At 40.9% G+C, this 26,609-nt stretch overlaps 2 protein-coding genes across 5 annotated transcripts in view; one reads left to right on the top strand and one right to left on the bottom strand.

Annotated features, from left to right (window-relative positions):
- PKD1L3 (polycystin 1 like 3, transient receptor potential channel interacting) overlaps positions 1-5,153 on the top strand; it is a 68,016-nt gene extending 62,863 nt beyond the window's left edge. The window contains exons 26-30 of the mRNA XM_088829974.1: positions 318-478; positions 1,773-1,983; positions 2,429-2,530; positions 4,089-4,232; positions 5,028-5,153. Coding sequence (XP_088686100.1) covers positions 318-478; positions 1,773-1,983; positions 2,429-2,530; positions 4,089-4,232; positions 5,028-5,153 — 744 coding nt within the window. The remainder of the gene's footprint in view (positions 1-317; positions 479-1,772; positions 1,984-2,428; positions 2,531-4,088; positions 4,233-5,027) is intronic.
- Positions 5,154-5,704: 551 nt separating this feature from the next.
- Positions 5,705-26,609, bottom strand: part of IST1 (IST1 factor associated with ESCRT-III) — a 40,217-nt gene continuing 19,312 nt past the window's right edge. For 3 of the 4 annotated variants that reach the window (XM_088830128.1, XM_088830129.1, XM_088830127.1), the window contains 9 exons: positions 21,170-21,272; positions 20,585-20,765; positions 19,224-19,311; positions 12,683-12,766; positions 11,783-11,893; positions 10,648-10,848; positions 9,773-9,865; positions 8,383-8,431; positions 5,705-7,070 (listed from right to left, as the gene is read on the bottom strand). In XM_088830128.1, the coding sequence (XP_088686254.1) occupies positions 6,871-7,070; positions 8,383-8,431; positions 9,773-9,865; positions 10,648-10,848; positions 11,783-11,893; positions 12,683-12,766; positions 19,224-19,311; positions 20,585-20,765; positions 21,170-21,272 (1,110 nt within the window). In that variant the 3' untranslated portion in view covers positions 5,705-6,870. Of the gene's footprint in view, positions 7,071-8,382; positions 8,432-9,772; positions 9,866-10,647; positions 10,849-11,782; positions 11,894-12,682; positions 12,767-19,223; positions 19,312-20,584; positions 20,818-21,169; positions 21,273-26,609 lie in introns of those variants that run through there. The other variant, XM_088830130.1, reaches the window with a different exon arrangement.

Here is a 26,609-nt window from a genome sequence, read left to right as displayed (position 1 = left end):
AAGGTAACACATACTCAGATGACTGCACCCAAAAAGCATTTCTTAGGCCACACGCAATATTTTGTTTTCAGGATTTTAATTAATTGAGAAACTTTTATTATTTTAAGCAACATGATGAATGTATACAATTACAGTTGTTTTAAGGCAGGCCAGCTTTTCTGTAAGTGGCAGCTCTGAATGACTACAAGATTGTGTCCAAGTTAGGGATCTGAAAGGTCCCTGGCTGAGTGCTTTCCCAGAGTTCATAACACTTCACTGGGGAAAGACCTAGGTAATCTTTCAGGCAAGGAACAGTGACTGTGGTGTCTTATGTTTAGGGTCGCCAGTTGAGACAGCAGAGGTGGAGGTTCTTCATGAGGAAAAGAAACCTTCTAGATATGAGCATAATCCTCATTAGCTTTGTCATCTTGGGACTTGACCTGACACTTATCTCTCTACATAAAAAACGCATGGTACAATACCACTATGACCGGGACAGGTAAGGACCCTGAGGGAGCAAAGGATATTCTTACTTCATGCTCAGAATTTACTGGTTACACAAGTATTCTTTCAAACTCCCCTCTTCCTCTCTGCCAGATCTCTGTATAATATCACAGTTAAACACAGACTACTGTCCACAGTGAAGAACACAACTAACCAGAAACTGGTAGCTGCTAATTACATATGAAAAGCTCTTCTGCCTTCATAGTACTTAGGTGCATGTTAATCCAGGATAATACAATTACGTTTCACATAGCAAGGGCCTGGAATTGGGTCATTTTGCACCTTGGCCAAGGAATGAAGGCCTGACATGACAAATGATCATTCTTTGAATAGAACCACAACACACGGAACATCTCTAAATCCAAAGAGGGTTGCTTTCTGGGATGGGATGTTCATCCTTTAGCTCATCCTTACCAAGCAGCAGTCTGGTGCCACTTTGGGGTAACTTCTCTGGTCTTTCTCGTGGGAAAGACAAACTATTTTATTTCCCAAAGTACTGCCATGTGGTGCTTTTCTAACCTTTCAGTGCTCAATAGCCTGGGCAGAGGATCTGTGTTAAGACTGAGGCGGTGTCCCAGGAAGAAGGCCTTACAGAGGGTTGTTCATGCAGGGACAGTGGTGGTGTGTGCAGTTTGAATGGTGTTGGCACTGAGGTCCTGCCTGCTGTGTGGCACTGCCTACGTCTTATCACAATAAAAGAAAGTGCCAGTTCACTCATGTCTGTGGAGGTCTTTCTAAGTAACCTAGTTGCTGCAACATAAAATTATCAATGCATCTCTTACATAACTACAGAAACCAACAAAACAATTGGTGAGTAACACCCCTTACTTCTATAGTTTAATCTTCTCTCTACTCAGCACTGTTAAATCTATTAGAGGATCAATTACCACTGTTAGAGAACAGCACAGGATTGGAGTGTTACAGAAAACAGACTGGCGTTACTATACATCTTGTTAGGTTAACTCATCTCTTCTGAAAGGACAGATCTGAAACTAGAGCAGTGGTGGAGGCTGGCCCCAATTCTTGATAACTCCAGATTCAGGATTGAGAGGATGAATCAGGAGTAACCAGCTAGAGGCTGCATTCCAAGGTTTCTACAGCACTGCTCCCAGTCCAGTATGTGGCCTTGTGCCAAAGTGCTCACATCCACGGGAAGCCACACTGGAAAGAAGCTTTCATCTGGGAGTTACAGAGCTGCTGCACTTGAGCAGTAGGAGCCCTGGAGACACTGACATCACAGGAATTGATGGCATAGACTTCATACTGAGAGTCTACTTTCCTTGATACAGGTTCATCAACTTCTATGAGGCAGTTAAAGTCAACTCAGCTGTCATTCACCTCATGGGTTTCCTAGTTCTTTTGGCAACAGTTCAGCTATGGAGCCTGCTGTATCAAAACCCCAGGCTGCAGGTCATTGGCAGAACACTCAGCAAAGCCTGGGACGAGGTAGTGGGCTTCTTGCTGGTCATCTTGATCCTGCTGACAGGCTATGCCATTGCGGTAAGCAACCATCCTAGTGTGTCTTGTCCTGAGTGCTGTGGTCTTGGAGTCACGTTGCTTTCCTTAGAAAAGGTCGCTAAATGGAAACTCACAGTTCAAGGTTGCAGTGTTTTGGAGAAGATAGTAGAGGAAAAGAGCTGGTTTTAGTTGTGTTATGTCCATACTTAGCCAGCAGTATTATAAGCTCAAGACACGTCTCTCATCTTTAAAATGGAGATAACATTTTAACACACAAGATACGAAAGTCAAGTAAATTTATATGAAAACACTGATCACAAAGGAATTCTGTATAGTTTTTAGGCATAGTAATTTGAATGGCCACTAAGGATATTCTTTAATTTCCATTCCACTGGGTCTACATTGACCTCATCATTATAACCATCTCAGGACCCAAACTGTAGCCCCGTCTGCTGCTTGCCAACCCCACCTGTTTTCTCTTTTTCAGTTTAACCTCCTGTTTGGATGGAGCATCTCTGACTACCGAACTTTTCTCAGTTCAGCAGTCACTGTTGTCAGTCTCCTGATGGGAATCTCTCATCACAAGGAGGTAAAAAAAACTCTCTTCCTGGTTTCCTTGCAGAATTCTGTTTGGTTTAATACATCAAACGAGAACTGCTTATAAAAGCAACCCCTACTGTACCACTGCATGCTGGAAAATGGAAAAATTTAGAACCTTTCCCATCATTTTATGGTACTATCCATAGATACAGCTTTTGAGTGGCTGTTTCTAAGCACATAGTCCCACATTCCTCATTTCTTGTATCCTTAATCTTACTGCCAAAGACACAGGGCTCTCATACCTAGACAGAATAACATGATTGCTACTGCTTTCTCAATAGCCTTTTGAAGTGTACAGTTGAAAATGACTTGAAATAATTAGGGAGGTACAGTTCCACAAAGAACTACAGTATTTATGTTTACAAATACTAATGTCACAGAGGGCTGTCATTTTCCCCCAGGAACTACCTACAGAAATCCCTTTCTATTCGACATAAAAAATAACGTAGGAAACCCAGATGAGGTTTTGGGTCCCCAAAACTAGCATGTATAGATTTGATCAGGGAGAAAAAACTCTCTGATCCCAATTCAAATTAGTGAAACTGGCAAGATTTTGATCAAAGTTTATCATTCTGATATCCTATGTTAAGAGTAGAAATTGCATGGAATGGCAGAGACCATCTCCATTATCATTTCTGGTTTCTATGTATTCTTTCAATACGTTCTCACTATTCCTTGTATTTAGATCTATTTTCTAGATTTGCTAAAACTCACAAGAGCTTTTAGTCTATCTATTTAGCTGCATAGCTTGTGGGATCCTAGTTCCCCAACCAGGGACTGAACCTGGGCACTCAGCAGTGAAGTGCAGAAAGAAAGTGAAGTCGCTCAGTCACAGCTCTTTGCGACCCCATGGACTATAGCTTACCAGTCTCCTCAGTTCAGTCAGTTCAGTTCAGTCGCTCAGTCGTGTCCGACTCTCCGCGACCCCATGAATCACAGCACGCCAGGCCTCCCTGTCCATCACCAACTCCCGGAGTTCACTCAAACTCATGTCCACAGAGTCGGTGGTGCCATCCAGCCATCTCATTCTCCGTCGTCCCCTTCTCCTCCCGCCCCCAACCTTTCCCAGCATCAGAGTCTTTTTAGTCCATGGAATTTTCCAGGCAAGAGTACTGGAGTGCATTGCCACTTCCTTCTCCAGGGGATCTTTCCAACCCAGGGTTTAAACCCAGGTCTCCCGCATTGAAGGCAGATGCTTTACCATCTGAGCCACCAGGGAAGCCTGTGAAAGTGCAGTCATAAGCAATGGACCTCCAGGAAATTCCCATGAGTCATTTATAATTCCATTACAACTTACCGGTTATTTTCTTGTGGAAGCCCTGAAGGCATAATTATTTATATACCCTTACCCTTAGAGTCAGTCACTCTTGCTCTTCTGTCCGCTCAAAAGTATTTTCCTTTTTAGTATTTTTGCTTTTCTAGTTTCCACCAAGCAGAAATGTTTTCTTATGTGAATATATTCCCAAGTATTAGCACATATTTTACATTTTTAAAGCAGAAATTAAACTATCAGTGTTTAAACCCAAAGTGTTCCACTGTCTTTCCAGGTTACTGCTGTAAACCCAGTCCTGGGCTCCTTTCTTATCTTCACCAGTGTTGTTTTGATGGTACTTGTGATCATTAACCTTTTTGTTTCTGCCATTTTAATGGCCTTTCGGAAAGAAAGGAAATCCCTTAAGGTAAGTAACTCAGTAAACTATAAGCTGTATCATGATTTTTTATCCCTGAAAAAGCTCAAATTTAGCTCTTAAGATTACAGATTGACATAACACACAGTATCAGCGTATTTTTCCCTTTATTAGTCTCCATAATGCTGTCAACCATTTTCCTAGGAAACCCAATTTACTAAAAGTACATTATTCCAGTAGTCATGTATGGATGTGAGAGTTGAGACCATAAAGAAAGCTGAGCGCTGAATTGATGCTTTTGAACTGTGGTGTTGGAGAAGACTTGTAACAGTCACTTGGAGAGCAAGGAGATCAAACCAGTCAATCCTAAAGGAAATCAGTCCTGAATATTCATTGGAAGGACTGATGCTGAAGCTCTAATACTTTGGCCACCTGATGCCAAGAATGGACTCACTGGAAAAGACCTGATGCTGGGCAAGATTGAAGGCAGGAGGAGAAGGGGACAACAGAGGATGAGATGGTTGGATGGCATCACCAACTCGATGAACATGAGTTTGAGCAAGCTCCGGGAGTTGGTGATGGACAGAGAAGCCTGGTGTGCTGCAGTCCGGGGGGTCACAAAAAGTTGGACACAACTGAGTGACTGAACTGACTGACATTATGTTCTATATCCAGTGTCCTAAAATATCTGGTTCTCAACTGTTAAGTAGCAGAAACACTGCTGACAAGGCCTGACAGTAAACCATTAAAGGAAACAGTATCTTTATATCTACTTTAAAAAATTACATCTTTGGTACTTTTTCCTTCCAACATTAGCAACAACTTCGGTTTCCTCACTTTTTTCCTTCTGTCTTCCAGCAGACTGAGAGAGAGGCCACACTGATGGATATGCTGCTGCTGAAGCTGTCAGGTTTGTTAGGGATCCAGCAGCATCAGAGCACACGTAAACAAACAGCCCTAACAGCAACAGCCATGGACAAATGAAGGTTTAAAAGGTGAGTTACCTTAATCCTATTGTCTCCTCACGTGGCTTATTACTTCTAAGTATATTAACACTGATCTTTGCATGGTGTACTTTGGGAAATGTTGATAGTATACTTTGTTAATTTTCCTAGTGAACAATAAAAAAATCCCCTTGGCACTACCAGAAAAGGGTTATTAACACTACAGGGTGATGCAGGATGAACCAACTCTGCTGCCCAGCAGCAAGTTCAAAAGCACTTACCATTCATGTTCCAAAAACATGAGTCACAAGTAAGCTCATTGCAACTTTATAATCAAAGAGACAAACATGAGATGTGGCTCAGGGGGAGTGCTGTCACAGAGAAGTAACCATGCCAGCTCCCAGATTACTATCTGGGCTTACATACAGAGATCAAAATGGGCTTCTTACTCCCCAACTGTCCATCCACATTATCCAGGGAGGAAAAGTAAGGTCTGGCTTGTACCCAATATTGGTTACTTTCTTAAAATACACTCCACTAAAAGCTGAATTTGCCCCTCATCATTTTACCCAAACAGTGGAGAAACCAGGGCACAATATTTTTAACTTTATTAGCAGCTACTGAGCCATGAGATACAAATCAACCAAAAACATTAAAGTTGCTTGAACAGATTATGTACAGATTTACCACACAGAAGCCAAAGTCTTATCTTCTGATCCCAATGCCACCCTTGTGGGGAAAGATGGCCTTAGATAGGAGGCAAAAGGGTTAGTCTCATCTGTTGAGGGAAGCAGCAAAACAATTAGAGCCACACAGGCACCAAAAATTTGAGATCAGTTTGTAGAGGTTTTCTTGATCATAAAGTCTTCAAATGAAAACAGGAATCCCTCTTCAATAATCTGTAGGCTTTCCAGCTCACTACTCAAGAGACTTGAATATTTCTAATTAAGGCTACTGGAAGCCCACCTTAGCCTTGACTGGTGACTTCTGCTCAGTACATAGCCAAATGCAATCCAACAGAATGCCATGGCGAAAAAACAGGAATTTACACAGTGCTGCCCTCTACTAAAAGGGAAACATAGCACTCAAAGCAAAGGCCACAGAGGGCTCCCTGAGAATCCAGTAGAACTAAGAGAGACCTTCAACTTTCCAAATAAACTTTGCAACTGGATCCAGATGGAACAGTGCCCTGCAGCAAGGAGTAGTATGCATGTCAATGAGAAGACCCAGCTTCTGAGAACTGTTATAATGGCTTCCTGAGCCATTTTTTTCTCTCCCCCATTCATGTTAAGAGTGTGAAAATACACACCTTGGCCTTGAATCTCACTCACCACAAATCCCTCTGTACAGAGGGTTTGTTTCTAGGTCTGGAACCTCAGCACAGAGCTGAAATGCTTCAGGAAGTCCTCTCCACCACCATCCAGCCATCTCTCCCCACAATGATTTCACCTTCTCATTGCCCTGTGGAGGGATGGTGGGACATGAAGGAGAGAACCTGGGATCACACTGACGGGAAACGGACAAGAAAGGCTGCCAGGAGCCAGCTGCTCCAACCTCATCATCCCCAGTTGTTATTCTCTTGGGAGCAATGGAGAACTGGAAAGCAGCAGAGTCTGGTAGAGCAGGAAGAGAGCCCAGAGGGAGTGTGCTCAGTGATGGTTAACAGATAAAACAGAATTTCATGGAGATTCTTTGTTACAAGGAAAAACTGCTCAGTCTCAACTCCCAGAACTTGGACCTTGCCTGGTTTAGGAGGCCTATGTTTTCTTTTTCAGCTCCTCAAACCTCCGGGAAAGATCATCGAAGTCAATGTCCTCTGAGGCTGAGGTGTTGGCACCAGCAGATGCAGTTGGGAGTGTGTCTGGCACCGACGGCAGCTCTGGCAGTACAAAGTTGTCGTAGGTCTCTGTGAGCCTCGAAGCAGGCTTTGAAGGAGCCTCCGGCTTGGGCCCAGGACCTAATCGGAGTAAGGAGCACAGTGTTACACACACCAGAAAAACAGCTCACAGTCCATCATGCCCTTTGGCAGAAAAAAACTACTGAAGGAAACACTGCTTTAAAAAAAAAATTCTAAAAGTCAATAAAAATTTTCAGGACAATTTATGGCTACATTTTCTAATTATAGTTGAATATACCTGTTTTATTTTCCTACAGTGAGAAAAAGTTTAAGGGGAAGTCAAAGTGTGGTGCACAGGGCTTAAGTACACAGGATTCATTTAAACGGACTGTCCCCTTTCACAAAGGTCTGCTCCTGTAATAAGAAAGTCCAAGAAGTGGTACTAGAATTCTACTGGGAAGAGCAAAAATATTTATAAGGAATGTTAACATCCACACTGTTCGATGTAATAGAATGTGATTTTGTTTCTAATCTTCCATTTTACACTTTACAAGTTAAAATCATCACCCTCTCTACCTACTGTACATTTCCAATTCTACTGAAGTTCTAGAAAATAAGAACAGTGCTTGCCTCTGGAGTGGAAGTAACTGGGAAGGAACACAAGGTAACTTTCTGGGGTGATAGAAATGTTCCCTTTACTAAGGTGGTGGTTACATAATGTGTGTATAGATACACCTAAAAAATGGTACTATACATTTCGGTATTTTTTTGTACATAAATTATACCTCAATAAAACCATCCCCAATTTTTAAAAGTATGTTTATCTGGGGAGAATGGATACATGTGTATGTATGGCTGGGTCCCTTCACTGTTCACCCTAAACTGTCACAACATTGTTAACTGGCTACACCCCAATATAAAAGAAAAGCTGTTTTAAAAAAATTTTTTTTAAGTAGCGCCCCTGCCCAGGTTTCTGGAGTGCTGGTAGTATATTTTTTCAGTGAATGGCTACATGAACATGCTTGCTTTGTGAAAAATCACTAAGCCATTCACTCATGATATATGCCTCTTTCCCCCTCTTTAATGCCCAAATTTAAAAACTTTTTTGGTGTTTCCTAGTGGCAATTGAAGCAGCAGGAACATAAAGAACTTGAGGGTGATGGACAACTAGAAAGTGACAAATAATGATAACCATTAACAGAAAAAGGTAATTTGGGAGATTCCTTGGAGCCAGGATAGACCTTTTCTTTTTGGAAGTGGGAAATCCTAAGTTCTGTTTCCATCCTACTGCATTTGGGGAGAGAATGGGGCCTGTGGGTAGAATCCCACAAGCATAAAAACAATCTGAGGAAGGAATGGTGATGAGAAAACAGCAAACAACAAACGGTTCAGTACTGAGAAAACCTTCAAAGTATTTCTGACTCACACTCACCAACAATCTGTGTAGAAGACACATTCTTATCAGCATTAATGTCATCAACCTGAAACACAAGAAATCATTACCAGAAGAGAAAGCAATGGCCTCACTGGTGAAGGTAATGGTATAAGCCCATGTGTGTGGCAAAAGCTAAGCTGCTCAGCAAAATGAACAAACCTGCTCCAAGAAACTGTCCCTCCGCCCCCCTGTACTCCTTTCCTGATCTCCTTCCCACCAGGCAGATACCATGTTGAACTCTTTAACTGCCAAGCAGAGGAAAAGAAAATTCTTACCACATCGTTAACATCTCTCTTTAATCTGATACCTTCACCTTCCAGACAGTGAGAAAGCATTCTAAACCACCACATTCACCTTTAAGAACCAAGTCCTCAAATACTAACAAAGATCATCTATCTACTTCCTTCCTAGGAACAGTTTTCGGCAAAGCTTAAATGCGTGCAAAGCCAAAACATAAAAACTCAGGCCCAGGGTAAAAACCAAAGAAAAGGACACTAAGCAAGCTCAGGAACAGGGGAATCTCCGTAGATGAGGAAAGAAGGCTGGCAAGAAAGTCATCTAATTCTGAACCAAAGCTGTGACAACCATTTACAGTTCAAGGCATCATTAGCATATTACTAATACCAGCAAGTTCTAAGTATAAGACTAAGATAAAATTAATGCTATAGGCCAAAATTTACTAAACTTGATAATTGTTTAATACAAATATCTGGCTGTTATTCCTTTATAAGGTGTTGCTGCTGCCACTGCCAAGTCGCTTCAGTCATGTCCGACTCCATGCGACCCCACAGACGGAAGCCCACCAGCCTCCCCCGACCCTGGGACTCTCCAGGCAAGAACACTGGAGTGGGTTGCCATTTCCTTCTCCAATGCATGAAAGTGAAAAGTGAAAGTGAAGTCGCTTAGTCCTGTCCGACTCTTAGCGACCCCACGGATTGCAGCCTACCAGGCTCCTCCATCCATGGGATTTTCCAAGCAAGAGTACTAGAGTGGGGTGCCATTGCCTTCTCCGTTGTAAGGTGTTGAGAATTTATAAAACTGGTATTTTAATTATATTCTACCACTAAGACTGTACCAGGTCAAATTATTCTCAGCCTAGTTACTATTAAAAAAAAAAATGACTAAGTGCCCCATTAGAACCTTCTAGGATCTGCAGTTCCTTCCTGATTCCTGGGCTTTTAACTGCAGACAAAGCATTGCCACCAACGATGCTGCTGCCACCACCACGCCCCATTTCCAGGGTAATATTAAAGCAACACAAAAATCCAAAGCATACAGCAATGCCAGTACTAGGAGTTGATCAAAACTTTGCCTTCCCTGTGGCCATTATTTTGCTTTCTTCCTGGGATTCACTCTCCTGCTGCTTATAAAAGGCTCAGGCACTTACAGATTCATACGATGGGGGAGTTGCTGGAATCTGAGGTGGATGAATATTGGGAAAGGCCTGATAAGTTCCCACCGGCAATCCATTGAAATCCGACTGCAAGAGGAGAAAGGCAACGTAAGAGACATTGCCCCATCTGCAATTTTTGAAGTGAGCATATAGGAAGAGAGAAATAATAATGCATGTATACAACTATTTTCTCAATATGAATATATTCATATTGAATAATATATATTTAAGATAGGTATTTAATGTGTATTCAAGAGCCCCAAAAGAAAAAAGTGCCTAAAAGGACATGACAACATGTGATCAGGAAGATTCTAGATTTTTAAAGATCTGTAGCCAAAGACTATTTATTCATCAAATTACTAATTGCTTTTATGTCCACAAACAGAGATTACTATCACTTTCTTTGGGGAGGTGGGGGGTGCCACACTACATGTGGGATCATAGTTCCCCAACCAGGAATTGAACCCACGCCCCTGCAGTGGAAGTGTGAGTCTTGACCACTGGACTACCAGGAAAGTCCCCAGACTTTCTTACTAGCAGTAAATTTCATCTTCGTGTTTACAACGGATGTTTTTCTACTTGGTAATAAGTGATGATCATTCAATTTTGGAAAAAGCTACTAGTATACCTACAAGTCGCAGAAAACCTACACAAATTTTTTCTAGCACCATCTCTCTAGATTTTCCTGCTTCATTACCTGTAGGTTAACCAAAAGAATTCTCCAAATCCCAATGCTGTTTTTTCCCACAGTATAATCAATAAACTATACCAAATGTTACCTACAATTCCTGAGTGCATTCACAGAACCAGCTTGTCATCTATTACATTTTCTAGAGTTTACATCCACACTTATTTGTATGTATACTTACAGGTCCCTTTGGAAGCGGGTATGAGAAAGGAGTGTTTGGAGATGGCATAGGCATAGGCATAGGCATAGGCACTGTTCCGTCAGGTCCACCAACTGGTGCTGTAAAGCCGCCTCCACCTCCTCTTCCAGGGCCCCCTTTCTTCACATCATCTGTGAATCCAACATCAATAAGATCTGTCTCTACTCCAGGAGGCGCTTCTGCCTAAGAAAAAGAGAGAAACCCATATCATCAGGCCCTGTCACAGGCTAGGCTTCCCAGGAAGCTCTGAGATGGAGATCAGCATGACAGAAGTTTATTGGAGAGGTCTTCTGGGATAGAGACCTGTGGGGATATGAAGGAAGCAGGCCTGAGCAAAGTAAGAAGTTGGGCTGCTATGCCTTCACAACAGAGGGCTTGGCTAATTCCCCCAGAGAGTTCTGGAGCTAGGATGGGCCTACAGCACATGTTCCCAACTGGGGCAAAGGGGCAGTCTTTAATCCCCTACAATGATCAAATACAAGCTGCCCCCAGGAAAGACCCTGGGTAAGAAGAGGGCCACTGCTGGAGGGACACTCAGCTGTGTGAGCCACCAGTCATCAAAGAGATGGGGAAATAAATGCTTCTATCCTGAAGTGTGCCTGTAACTGGGGCAGGGGGTGGGGGGGAGGGTTGTCTGAGCAGCACACCAAAACATCTACTATCCCCCATCAACCATAACCTCTGAATTACTACTTCCATATTTGTCTTTCACGGTAAGCCTCTTTAGGATAGTGGCCTTGTTTATATCTTTTCTGTATTCTCAGCTTTCTGGGGCACATGGCAGGCACCCAAAAAATGTTTCAAGATCTGTTCTGGGTCTTGGGGCTCTTCTTGCTACCCAGTTCCTTGAACTTCACTGAAAAGTAGCAATAATGCCATTTTATATTTGTATCAAAGTCTGTACCTTTTCAAAGTGCTTTTAGTCATTCATCTCTTCTGATCCTTAAATATTCTGTGAGAGAGATGTAGGCTTATTTATCGCTATCCCAAAAGCACTAACTTGACAAAGGCTTCAACTCCTACATGCAAACTTGAGTGCAAAGAATATGCTTCTTTTTCAAAGACAGTGATCTAGAGAGACTCATTTTCTGTTGTATTCTAAAGACTCTAAACTCACCATGACCACAGAGTCGGGCTCATAGGGCACATTGTAGTTCTTGGCAATTTCAATCAGGTATCTCTCCACTAGGATTTTGGGTGGGGCCTCCACACTCAGTTTGTGCATTAGCTGTAAGTTAAAGATCCAGGGTTAACATGCATCTATATAAACCAGCCTAAGCCTATCCTGTATCACTTTAAAACTTTGTTTCTCTCATTTTACAAGTCAGTGGAGAGAAAAGAAGAGTTCCAACCAGTTATTCTTTTCTTACAAAGCACAGCATGCATGTATGTCTCACACTCTGATTGCTGCTGCTAAGTCACTTCAGTCGTGTCCGACTCTGTGTGACCCCACAGACAGAAACCCACCAGGCTCCCCCGTCCCTGGGACTCTCCAGGCAAGAACACTGGAGTGGGTTGCCATTTCCTTCTCCAATGTGTGAAAGTGTAAAGTGAAAGTGAAGTCGCTCAGTCGTGTCCGACCCTTAGCGACCCCACGGACTGCAGCCCACCAGGCTCCTCCATCCATGGGAGTTTCCAGGCAAGAGTACTGGAGTGGCTTGCCACTGCCTTCTCCTCACACTCTGGTTACTTATGCCCAAAGAATGACACTGCGGCGTTGCACATCTGAATTCACCCATCTTTCTTCCCACCTCACTTCTACCTCCGTATATCACAAGTGGCACTAAGGACAGGGGACAGAATCAGGAATGATGCAGGATGACAGAACTTCACAATCAGGTGTCTGGCAGGGTTAAGGAGTTGACTGACTGCACTGCCAGCCAGCCTTCTTTCCGTGAAATGTACAATCTTACATGAATGCTACATTACAATGATACCCACTAGAAACACTGCAGGCAGTAAAATAACCTGCTCCCACCCCACCCACTGGTCCATATTTAACAAGTACATTCATTACCCTATCATTCACAGTTCCAATCTGGTTGGTCCGACATAACTTGCCATATTCCTTGCTATACTTGGCACAGAGTTGATCAGCAACCTACAGAGAAAAAGAACAGTAAATAAAAATGGAAACCACTCCTACAGGGGGCTTCAAGCTTCCTCCTGTCAAGAGCCAACATGCTTCTACTCAGGATTTCCAAAAGACTGGACCTGCAAAGCCTTAAAAGGTACATATTAATTCATTCAGTTATTTATTTATTCATCCACTGAACTGCACAGCAGAGACCAAAAATATCTACTGGAACAGGAGAATTAAATGAGTCTTCCCCAAGAGAACAATACCTTTGGCTTCCTTCTCCCCCATGCTCTCAAAAATGCAGCTAGCTTATACCTTCCATGTAGAAGATATGAAAATTTCTCTCTGAGGAAAATGACCAACCCAAGGAAAGGAAACTAGTTCCTGACAGTCTGGAGGCCCTCGAGAAATGGCTTAAATTATCCAACAATGAACTGGTGCTGGAAGTATCATGCTCCCTGATTTCAAGTTATGCTAAAAAGCACAGTCATCAAAACACTATGTACTGGTACGTGTGCGCGCATACACACAAAGAAAACAAACAAACAGATCAATGGAATAGAATGGAGAGTTCAAGAATGAACCCACAGTTACATGGGCAATTCATTTACAACAAAGGAGGCAAGAACAGGAAAAAGACAGCGAACACTGGTGTGGGTTGCCATTTCCTTCTCCAAATGATACTATATCCTACTAAAATGTTTCTGTACAGTGAAAGAAACTATCAACAAAATAAAACGGCTACTTCGACTGGTGGGAGAAGGTATTCACAAACAATGTATCTGATAAGGGGTCATTATCCAAAATATACAAAGAACTCATACAACTCAACACCAAAAAACAATCCAATTAGAAAACTGGCAGATAGACATTTTTTCCAAAGACACCTACAGATGGCCAACAGGCACATGATAAGATGGTCAAAATCATTAATCAAGGAAATGCAAATCAATACCTGTCAGAAGGGCTATCATTAAAAAAAACACCAAATAAGTGTTGGCGGTGATGTGGAGAAAAAGGAACACTCATACACTGTTGCTGGGAATGTAAACTGGTGTGGCCACTATGGAGATCAGTATGGAGATTCCTCAAAAGATTAAAAACAGAACTAATATCTGATCCAGTAATTCCACTCCTGGGTATTTATCTAAAGTAAATGAAAACACTAATTAGAAAAGATATATCCACACCTATTCTCACTGCAGCACTATTTACAACAGCCAAGATATGGAATCAACCCAAGTGACCATCAATCAAGATGAATAAAGATGCAGTACGTATATGCAATGGAATATTACTCACCCATTTAAAAATAAATGAAATCTTGCAATCTGCAACAACATGGATGGACCTGTAGGGTATTATGCTAAGTGAAATAAGTCAGAGAACTACAATATCACGTGATCTTACTTATACGTGGAATTCTAAAAAACAAAACAGATGAACAAACAAAACAGAAAGTTATAGATAAGGTGGTTACAAGAGGGAAGCAGGAAGAGGAAATAGAGGGATTAAGAGATACAAAGTTCCATTTGCAAAACAAATGGGTTATGAGCAGGAAATGTAGAGTTTGGGGAATATAGTCAATAACTAATCTGTTTGTATGGTGACATATCCTAACTGGAATTATCATGATTGTTTTGAAATGTGTAGAAAAATCACTACGTTGTGTAATAGGAACAACATACTGCTGTAGGCCAATTACACTTAAAGAAACACACAAACATGCAACAAACTCATAAAAAAAGAGATCAGATTTCTGGTTAGAGATGAGAAGGGGAAACTGATGAGGCAGTCAAAAGGTACTACAAACTTCCAGTTGTAAGTAAGGCCAACAAATACATGAAAAGATGCTTAACATCACTGATTATTAGAGAAATGCAAATGAAAACTACAATAAGGTATCACTTTACCATGGTCAGAATAGCCATCATGAAAAAAAAAAAATCCACAAACAATAAATGTTGGAGAGGGTGTGGAGAAAAGGGAACCCTCTTACACTGCTGGTGGCAGTGTAAATTAATACAACTACTATGGAAAACAGTATGGAGGGTCCTTAAAGAACTAGAACAGAACTACCCTTGGACCCAGCCATCCCACTACTGGGCATAAACCCAGAGGAAACCATAATTCAAAAAGATACATGTACCCAATGTTCACAACAGTATATTTACAATAGCCAGGACATGGAAACAACCTAAATGTCCATGAATTTTGGAATGGATAAAGAAGATGTGGTATATAGATAAAATGGAATATTATTAAGCCATAAAAAGGAATGAAGTTGAATCATTTGTAGAGACATGGATAGACTTAGAATGTCATACAGAATGAAGTAAGTCAGAAAGAGAAAAACAAATATCATATATTAAGCACATATGTAGAATCTAGAAAAATGGTACTGATGATCTTATTTGCAAAGCAGAAACAGACACAGAGGTAGAGAACAAATATATGGCTACCAAAGAGGAAAGGGCAGGGGATGAGAGGAATTGGGAGACTGGGATTGATACTCTATACAAAACAGATAACTATTGAGAACATACTGTATAGCACAGGGAACTCTACTTAATGCACTGTGGTGACCTGAATAGGAAAGAACTCCAAGCGGTGAGGGGCCAGGATATATGTAGACATATGGCTGACTCATTCTGCTGTATAGTAGAAACAAACAACATTGTAAAGCAACTATACTGCAATAAAAATTAATTTTAAAATGATAAATAAGGACGAGAGATGCAATGTACAATAAGGACTAGAGATGCAGTGATAAATATAATTAACACTGCTGTATGGTATACATGAAATTGTTGACAGTAAACTGTAAAGAGTTCACAAAACTTTTTTTCTATTTCTTTAATTTTGTATCTAGGCTTCAACAGTACATGAACTGAGAACTTTCATATATATAAGCTGAATTGAGAAAAGGCAGAGGAACCAGAAATCAAACTGCCAACATCTGCTGGATCATAGAAAAAGCAAGAGAATTCCAGAAAAACATCTACTTCTGCTTCATTGACTACACTCAAGCTTTTGACTGGATCACAACAAACTAGAAAATTCGTAAAGAGATGGAAATATCAGATCATCTTAGCTGCCTCCTGAGAAACCCATATGCAGGTCAATAAGCACCCGTTAGAACCAGACACGGAACAATGAACTGGTTCAAAATTGGGAAAGGAGTATGTCAAGGGTGTATACTGTCACCCTGATTATTTAACTGAAATGCAGAGTGTATCATGCAAAATGCCTGGATGAATGAGATGCTTGATCCTTGGAAGAAAAGATATGACAAACCTAGACAGTGTATTAAAAAGCAGAGACATCACTTTGCCGACAAAGGTCTGTACAGTCAAAGCTATGGTTTTTCCAGTAGTCATGTACAGATGTGACAGCTGGACCATAAAGAAGGCTGAGCACAAAAGAATTGATGCTTTTGAACTGTGATCTGGAGAAGACTCTTCAGAGTCCCGAGAACAGTAAGGAGATCAAACCAGTCAGTTGTAAAGGAAATCAGTCCTGAGTATTCATTGGGAAGACTGATGCTGAAGCTTAAGTTCCAATACTTTGGCCACCTGATGCAAAGAACCAACTCACTGGAAAAGACCTCAATGCTGGGAATGACTGAAGGCAGAAGGGGGTGACAGAGCACCAACTCAACAGACACAAGTTTCAGCAAACTCCAGAAGATAGTGAAGGACACGGAAGCCTGGCGTGCTGTAGTCCACTGAGTCACAAAAAGTCGGACACAACTAGCGTCTGAACAACAATATGAGATGATGGATGTTTACCAAAATTATTGTGATAACATTTCATGATATAAGTCAAATCATTATGCTGTATACCTTAAATTTATACAGTGCTGTTTTGTCAATTAAATCCCATTAAAACTGGAAGGAAAAAAAAGGAGACAAAAAATTGGCATCTGGCATTAAGACCCACCTAGGATCACTGACCTAGAGCCAGACATCTTGGAATGTGAATCAAGTGGGCCTTAGAAAGCATCACTACTAACAAAGCTAGTGGAGGTGATGGAATTCCAGTTGAGCTATTTCAAATCTTGAAAGATGATGCTGTGAAAGTGCTGCACTCAATATGCCAGCAAATTTGGAAAACTCAGCAGTGGCCACAGGACTGGAAAAGGTCAGTCTTCATTCCAATCCCAAAGAAAGGGAATGCCAAAGAATGCTCAAACTACCGCACAATTGCACTCATCTCACACGCTAGTAAAGTCATGCTCCAAATTCTCCAACCCAGGCTTCAGCAATATGTGGAACCATGAACTTCCAGATGTTCAAGCAGGTTTTAGAAAAGGCAGAGGCACCAGAGATCAAATTGCCAACATCCGCTGGATCATGGAGAAAGCAAGAGAGTTCCAGAAAAACATCTATTTCTGCTTCATTGACTATGCCAAAGCCTTTGACTGTGTGGATCACAATAAACTGTGGAACATTCTGAAAGAAATGGGAATCCCAGACCACCTGACCTGCCTCTTGAGAAACCTGTATGCAGGTCAGGAAGCAACAGTCAGAACTGGACATGGAACAACAGACTGGTTCCAAATAGGAAAAGGAGTACGTCAAGGCTGTATATTGTCACCTTGCTTATTTAACTTATATGCAGAGTACATCATGAGGAACGCTGGGCTGGAAGAAGCATAAGCTGGAATCAAGATTGCTGGGAGAAATATCAATAACCTCAGATACGCACATGACACCACCCTTATGGAAGAAAGTGAAGAGGAACTCAAGAGCCTCTTGATGAAAGTGAAAGAGGAGAGTGAAAAGGTTGGCTTGAAGCTCAACATTCAGAAAACAAAGATCATGGCATCTGGTCCCATCACTTCATGGAAAATAGATGGAGAAACAGTGGAAACAGTGTCAGACTTTATTTTTTGGGTCTCCAAAATCACTGCAGATGCTGATTGCAGCCAGGAAATTAAAAGACGCTTACTCCTTGGAAGGAAAGTTATGACCAACCTTGATAGTATATTAAAAAGCAGAGATATTACTTTGCCAACAAAGGTCCGTCTAGTCTAGGCTATGGTTTTTCCTGTGGTCATGTATGGATGTGAGAGTTGGACTGTGAAGAAAGCTGATCGCCGAAGAATTGATGCTTTCGAACTGTGGTGTTGGAAAAGACTCTTGAGAGTCCCTTGGACTGCAAGGAGATCCAACCAGTCCATTCTAAAGGAGATCCATCCTGGGTGTTCATTGGAAGGACTGATGCTAAAGCTGAAACTCCAATACTTTGGCCACCTCACGCGACGAGTTGACTCACTGGAAAAGACTCTGATGCTGGGAAAGGTTGGGGGCGGGAGGAGAAGGGGACGACCGAGAATGAGATGGCTGGATGGCATCACCGACTCGATGGACATGAGTTTGAGTGAACTCTGGGAGTTGGTGATGGACAGGGAGGCCTGGCGTGCTGTGATTCATGGGGTCGCAAAGAGTCGGACACGACTGAGCGACTGAACTGAACTACACAAGAGGTTCCAATCCATTTTCAGTACCTCAGTCTTTAATAAAGAGCCAAGGGCCAACCCACCAAACCTTTCAGAAAAGCCTCTACTATAAAAAGTTTAAATCTAAGAAATAGAAGTAAACAAACAGAGAAACAAGAAAAGTTTATGAAGGACTATAATATTCCTAGAGTTAGAAGACAGTGAAGCCATGAAACAACAATAACAAAAAAAATAGACTATTTAAAAAATATTCAGAGATTTAAAAAGAGCTCTTAAATGAAAATATACAGAGGACAAGGAAATTTTATAAGATAGGTGGGAGCTAAGACTGAGACAACATCCAAGTGAATAACTGGCAAAGACGTAGAAAACAGGAGAGAAAACAACTCGACTGAATTTGTACCTGAGCAGTCAGTACCACATCCATGTTGTGACAGGTAATTTTTCAGTTAACGTCTGTCTCTTCTGCCAGACTCTAAGCTATAAGAGTAAGGCCGGTGTCACAGTTTACCCACCACTGCACTCTCAGTAGCCATGTAATGCACAACATTGACTCAATAAATATTTCCGGAACAAATGAATGAAACAAAACATCTGTTCCCTTAATATTTCTGTAACTTTACTGATTTCAGTTCAGTTCAGTCAGTTCAGTTCAGTCGCTCAGTCGTGTCCAACTCTCCGCGACCCCATGAATCACAGCACGCCAGGCCTCCCTGTCCATCACCAACTCCCAGTTGTTTAAAAACATACTTAAATGCCTTTACAATAAAAGTAATTTAAGACAAAACATGGGTTATATGTAACTTTGCCTCTTAGAAAAACTACTCAAGTTTGGAAAACACTGTTCTACTCTATGAACAGTTCCATTCTATGAGCCATTTCACAAACCCTTTTTCAAAGGCAGCATTAGAAGGACACAAAATAACCTGGTCAAGTAAGCAGAAGTGACATATGTAAACCAACCTTTCTAACAACAGGAAAAACTCATGCATTACTGAAACTGGTTGTACTCACAATTTTCAGCTCTGCCACTTCTGACTGGAGTCGAGGAGCAGCCCAAATCAATGTAGACACAGATTCAGCCAGACCAGAATCTAACTCCCTAATTAAGGTGGGGGGGAGGAAATCAGTAAAATTTAATATTCTTTCAAACAAACAAAACCCCACCTGTATCATATACTTGATAACCTCCTCTAAGGCAATTTCACAAATCTCATGCAAAGTGGAAAGTGACGTCGCTCAGTCGTGTCCGACTCATTGCGACCCCATGGACTGTAGCCTACCAGGCTCCTCTGTCCATGGGATTTTCCAGGCAAGAATACTGGAGTGGGTTGTCATTTCCTTCTCCAGATCTTCCCGACCCAGGGACTGAACCCGGGTCTCCTGCATTGTAGGCAGATGCTTTACCATCTGAGCCACAACTCTCACCGGATCCTCACAATAACTCTAGGCTTATAGACATTTCTGTCATACAGTTTTGGGGGAAAATCTCAAACTAAGACACCAGCCCATGGTCACAAAGTCAGCAAATGGTTGAGCCAAGGCTCAAACTCAGGCCTCTTGATTTCAGATTTCACATTTCAACAGCTGTCTACATTGAGATCAGGCCTTCAAGTGAATAGTAGGAAAAATGTCATTGGGTACATGAAGTGGTAGTCCCTGAGTGCTAGCTCACCATACACAGGAAAAGGCCAGTATCACTCCTTTCTCAAATTCCATAGGTGATTTGATTTAATCTTCAAATCAAAATACCTTACTTCATTATAGTTCTGCAAAATGAAAAAGATCTAGAGGTCTACTGAATAGCACTGTGCCTACAGTTAAATAGTACTGTATTTTGAGTGCTTAAAAATTAAACGTTTAAGAATCGACTTCCCTGGTGGTCCAATGGTTGAGAATCTACCTGCCTATGCAGGGGATACAGGTTTGATCCCTGGTCCCGGAATATTTCACAAGCCACAGAGCAACCAAGCCCATGTGCCACAGCTATGAAGCACACGAGCTCTAGAGGCCATGCTCTGCAACAAGAGAAGTCACCAGAAAGAGAAGCCGGAGCACTGCAACTGGAGAGCAGCCCCTGCTTGCCACAACCAGACAAAGCCCATGCATAGCAACAAAGACCCAAAGCATATAAAAACAAAATTTTTTTAAACAGTTTAAGGCAGATCTTATGTTAAGTGTTCTTATCAAAAAAAGGGACATAAGGAAATTTTTGGAGATGACGACTTTTTTTAACTTATGATGATGTGTATAGGTATATATATGCCTATGCCCAAATGCATCAAATTGTATGCTTGCACACACTAAAAACGTGAATTTTCTTCCGAAATCAACTATACCGCAATGAAGGGGAAAAAAAGGACAAAACAGCTTACTTCATAGACTGAATGAGGCCAAATCGAGCCAGCAGCAGGTCACAGTACAGTTCCAGGATCTCCATGGCCTCCACAAGGTAGTCTTCTCGAATAATGTGCTCCACTCGGATTCGAGCTCTTTCATCTTTCCCAGCAGCCAGATAGTCAGCAATCTCTTTCCTTGCTTTCTGGGCCAATTCCGCTAAAGCACAAATCCCACTCCAGTCACACAGCAGTAGTACATGGACCCTGGCCTGCAGGCAGACATCCACCCCAAAAGAGAAAAGTCGGTGTTTCTACTATATCCTAGCTCACCCCTCCTTAGCAAACAGTCTCATCTATTCTAGAATTTGCTACCTTGTCTAGGTGAGAATAGTGTTTGTGTAGTCATTTTATCTATTCCATAGAAAGAGTATGTCCCTTTCCCTGTTACAAAGTGACTCAGTCTAACGAGTCACAAAAGACAGCAGAAATGTATCCAAAACTAAGAGGATATGGGATCCCTAAGACTTCAGACTGCTAGCCTGAAAGAGCTAATAATAGGGTGCTAGGACTCAAGGATGTATTCTAGGGGAAAAAAACGTAAAGCAAGCATGCACTACTCACTTTTTTTTTTCTCCAACAGTTTAAGACGGTTTATGACTAATCTCAAATTGACTCGTAAACGCTCAGCTTTAAATCCAGAGCCCAGCATGCTGTATTGTTCCTCCTGAGAAAAGATAAGAAACACAGTGACTACTTTTAAGTCAAAATTAGTTCAGGAATTAAGACCAGTAAGATGGTGAATTATTTCACATTATAAACCAGAGTAATTTTTAAATTCAGATAAATAACATGATGTGACTCACAATTTTTAAAGGTCATTTGGCTGTTGTGTGGAGAATTGATTGGGGGAGGATGATAATGGAAATAATAGGACCAAGGACAAAGCTATTAGAGCAGTCCCAACAAAAGATGAAAACAGCTTAGGATGGGATAGTCAGCAGTAATGGCAGAAGTGATTGCACTGAGATCTGTTTTGAACATAGAGATGAAAGAACTTGGTGATGGATGAAATGAGTATCTAATGTACTGGCGTAAGAGTAAGGTGATAAAAACAGAAGCAGGAAGGCCTCCTACTCTCCCATAAAACACAAAAGTAGTGATAAGAAGAGATTATCAAATTTATATCCAAATTCAAAAATATTACCACCTTAAGTCCTCAAATCCTCCTACTAAGTCTCAACCTTTAAAAAAGCTACAGCCCAAGATCACAGAAATATCATTAATATCTACTCACAAAGAAATATACAAAGGGGTAAAAAGCTAAAAAAAAAAACAAAAAACCTTTATGTATTAATATAAAATTCAACAACAAGGATAAACAATAGGATCCTACTGTACAGCACAAAGAACTAAATTCAGTATCCTATGATAAACCATAATGGAAAAGAATTTTAAAAAAAGAAAGTATCTATATGTACAAGAATCACATTGCTGTATAGCAGAAATTGACACTGTAAATCAACTATACTTGAGTTAAAATTAAGAACAAAAACCAAAATAAAATAAATTCAACAACAGGCTATTACTTACCAAGACTTTTGCTGAATAGCTGAGTTACAGTCAACAAAACCACTCCCGTATCATCCACAAGACTTTAGGTTATAACATTGTGCACTGACTACTTTGCATTCTCTATCAACACAGCACTATTTCCTCTATTAATTGTGGATGTGAACTTCAAAATGTAACATCCAAACAAACAGTGAAGAGCGAAAGTGTTAGTCACTCAGTCCAGACCAGCTCTGTGACCCTTTGGACTGTACCTCCGCAGGCTACTCAGTCCATAGGATTCTCCAGACAAGAATACTGGAGTCGGATGCCATGCCCTACATTGGAGCATCTTCCTGACTTAGGAATCGAACCCACATCTCCTGTGTCTGCTGCATTGGCAGGTAGGTTCTTTACCCACTAAGCCATCAGTCAATCCCAAGATCCAAACAAAAGCTGGGTCTAACACGGTAGGAGGGGAGCAATAACAATAAAATCAAATCCCATAGCCACCAGGTGGGTGACCCACAGACTACAGAACAATAATACCAAAGAAGTTCTGAGCCTGTCAGGCTTCCCAGCCTGGAGAATCCCCAGGGAATCTGGCTTGCGGGCCAGTGAGATTTAATTATAGACTTCCAGAGGACTGGGGGAAACAGAGACTCCAGTATTGGAGGATACAAACAGAATTTTGCACACAGCAAGACCCAGAGGAGAGGGGCAGTGACCACACAGGAGACAATCAAAACTAACTGCGAGTGGAGGAGGGCCTCCTGTGGAGATGTATGCCAGCAGGGGCTGACCACAGGGTTAGGGGCACAGGAAAGTCCCCCTCAGTGTAAATCCTCTTATAGCTAAAAAGACAGGAATAATAGACCACCTTACCTGCCTCCTGAGAAACCTGTATCCAGGTCAAGAAGTTACAGTTAGAATCAGACATGGAACAACGGACTGGTTCCGTTGGGAAAGGAGTACATCGAGGCTGTATATTGTCACCATGCTTATTTAACTCATATGCAGAGTACGTCATGCGAAATGCCGGGAGAAACATCAATAACCTCAGAAATGCAGATGACACCACCCTTATGGTAGAAAGCGAAGAGGAATTAAAGAACTTCCCGATGAAGGTGAAAGAGGAGAGTGAAAAAGCTGACTTAAAACTCAACATTCAAAAAACAAAGATCATGGCATCCGGTCCCATCACTTCATGGCAAAAAGATGGGGAAACAATGGAAACAGTGACAGATTATATTTTCCTGGGCTCCAAAATCACTGCAGACAGTGACTGAAGCCATGAAATTAAAAGACACTTGCTCCTTGGAAGAAAAGCTATGACAAATCTAGACAGCCTATTAAAAAGCACAGACATTACTTTGCCGACAAAGATCCGTCTAGTCAAAGCTAGAGTTGGACTATAAAGAAAGCTGAATGTCGAAGAATTGATCCTCTGGAACTGTAGTGTTGAAGAAGATTCTTGAGAGTCCTTTGGAGAGCAAGAAGATCAAACCAGTCAATCCTAAAGGAAATCGGTCCTGAATATTCATTGGAAGGACTGATGCTTAAACTGAAATTCCAATACTTTTGTCTCCTGATGTGAAGAGCCCACTCTTTGGACACTGATGCTGGGAAAGATTAAAGGCAGAAGGGGATGACAGAGGATGAGATAGTTGGATGGCATCACCAACTCAATGCACATGAGTTTGAGCAAGCTCTGGGAGACGGTGAAGGACAGGAAAGCCTGGTGTGCAACAGTCCATGGAGTTGCAAAGAGTTGGACAACAACAACTGAACAACAACAGAACCCACTGACCTGCAGGCCAAACAACTACAAAGGAGGGAAGGAACCCTACCCATCAGCAGGTAACTGGATTAAAGCTTTATTGAGTAAGACCTACTTTTCCCATCGCCAGTCCCTCCCTCTTAGCCTCATCAATCAGAGGGCAGACAGAAGAAGCAAGAATAAGCACAGTCTCACAGCGGCTAAAACAAAAACCATATTACAGAATGTTAATCACGATGAAAAAGCAGAAAGGTATGTCCCAGATGAAGGGACAAGATAAAACCCCAGAAAAATCACTAAATGAAGTGGATAGGCAACCTTCCAAAAAAAAAAAAGAATTCAGAATGATAGTGAAGATGATCCAAGATCTTGGGTAAAGAACAGAGGCAAAGATTGAGAAGATGCAAGAAATGTTTACCAAAAACCGACAAGAACTAAACAACAAACAAACAGATGAAGAATACACTAGAAGGAATCAATAGCAGAATAACTGAGTCAGAAGAATGGATAAATGACCTGGAGGACAGAATGATGGAAATCACTGCCATAGAACAATACAGAAAAAAGAATAAAAAGAAATGGAAGACAGCCTAAGAGGCCTCTGGGACAATGTTAAACACACCAGCATCCACATTAAACGGGTCCCAGAAGGAGACGAGAGGAAGAAAGGACCTGAGAAAATATTAGAAGAGATAACAACTGAAAACTTCCCAAACATGGGACAGGAAATAGTCATCAAGTCCAGGAAACACAGACAGTCCCAGGAAGGATAAACCTAACAAACACACCAAGACACACAGTATTCAAACCGACAAAAATTAAAGACAGAGATAAAATTTTAAAAGCAACAAGGGAAAAATGACAAATAACATATAAGGGAATTCCCATGAGGCTATCAAGTTGATTTTTCAACAAACTCTATAAACTAGAGGGAATTGGATGATGTATTTAGTGATGAAAGGGGAAAACCTACAACCAGTCTTGCTCTACCCAGCAAGACTCTCCATATTTGATGGAGAGTTCAAAAGTTTTCCAGACAAGCAAAAGTTAAGAAAATCCAGCACCACTAGCTTTAAACCAAATGTCAAAGGAACTTCTCTAGGCAGGAAATACAAGAGAAGGGAAAGACCTACAGAAAATAAGCCCAAAACAATTAAGAAATAAGACCATGCATATTGATAATCACCTTAAATGTAAATAGATTAAATGCACCAACCAAAAGACAGAGGCTGGCTGAGTGAATGAAAATATGTGCATGGATGCACTTCCACTTACCAAACACATCACTCTGCCTGATCCCCCCCAATTGTATGTAATTATTTCATATTGTTAAGTTAATCATGTTCCCATTATGGCTTGCAATTGTAATTACCTTTTATTTTTTGTCTGGCTATTGACTGTGAAAACTGATAAACATCTTTTACTACTGTGATTATGTAACTATCACTCACTTAATACTATTTTATCATGATTGGTGAACAGAAAAATAATATAACTGTATCACCAAAACTAGGATCTAACAGAAAAATCTGTAATCAGTTTTTAAAATCCAGATGCGGATCAGAATTACCTTGAAATTTTCGAAAAATACAAATGCTCAGGTATCGCTTTTTTTCTTCAGAGCTCCAGATATGTTTCTAATGAGCAGTCATGTTTTAAAACAACTGGTATGTGATTATCTTTTACTTTTACCTAGTTTGTTTCACTTTTTCTACTTCATATTCAGTGCTTGCATTTCATTTAGTTTATGTTCTCCAATTTCTCCATCTCTTTTTTTGATGTTCTTTCTCAAGCCTTTATCAAGTGAAGCTTGATAAGAGATGTTTACCAAAGACCTACAAGCACTAAAGAACAGAGATGAACAGAAAAGCTTTCGTATACATATACATAATACATACATTAGAATACTTATGAATTTTTGCCTAACTAAAAATTACGATGTTCTGATTCTACCTGTTTGAGTTAGGAGGAATAAAATGCTAGATTTCTAATTTAAAAAGTTATGCTATGCAACAAGCAACAGAGGTTTACTGTACAGCATAGGGAACTATAGTCAGTGTCTTAAAAAACCCTATGATGGAAAACAATTTCAAAAATAATATGTGTATTTATATAACCAAATCACCATGCTGTGTACCTGAAACATTATAACAACTAACTTCAATAAAACATACATCTTTAAAGATGGGGGGGGGGAAGCTAGGTCTAACAAAGTAACCAAAGGACAAATCAAAAAAGATACCCAATGTAAGGGCTAACATTAGGAACAGTATGTCTGCCTGTGTATAAATAACCACTATCTTCCTTTTGTGAAACTGCCCTTCAGAATCCTTCATCCTTCACTTAATAATTAATCCAACCTCTAGTTTACAATGGTAAATATCTGGGATCCATTATACTAAATTATGTTCAATCCATTTAACAAATATTACTGATTATGACAGACAATGGCTAGATGCTAGAGATTAAAAACAAAAAGGCACAGTCCTTGTGATCAGAGAAACTTACATGCTACTGGAAAAAACAGCTAAGAAAATCTGGCAACTACAATACTATTTGCTAAGAACTATACCTCTAGAGGAGTTGTCAACTAAAAATGATTTTGCCCACAGTCATTTGGCAATGACTGAAGACTTTTGGGTTGTTATGATTGGAGAAGATGCTACTAGCATATATAGTAGGCATCCAGAGATGCTGACATCCTACAATGAACAGGACCATGCCTCTGCCCCA

The sequence above is a fragment of the Moschus berezovskii genome, chromosome 22 (assembly GCF_049115385.1).
Source record: "Moschus berezovskii isolate FMDL1 chromosome 22, NW_MosBer_1.0, whole genome shotgun sequence".
NCBI lineage: Eukaryota > Metazoa > Chordata > Mammalia > Artiodactyla > Moschidae > Moschus > Moschus berezovskii.
Note: the sequence above shows the minus strand (reverse complement) of the source record. Positions and strands in the feature narration are given on the sequence as shown.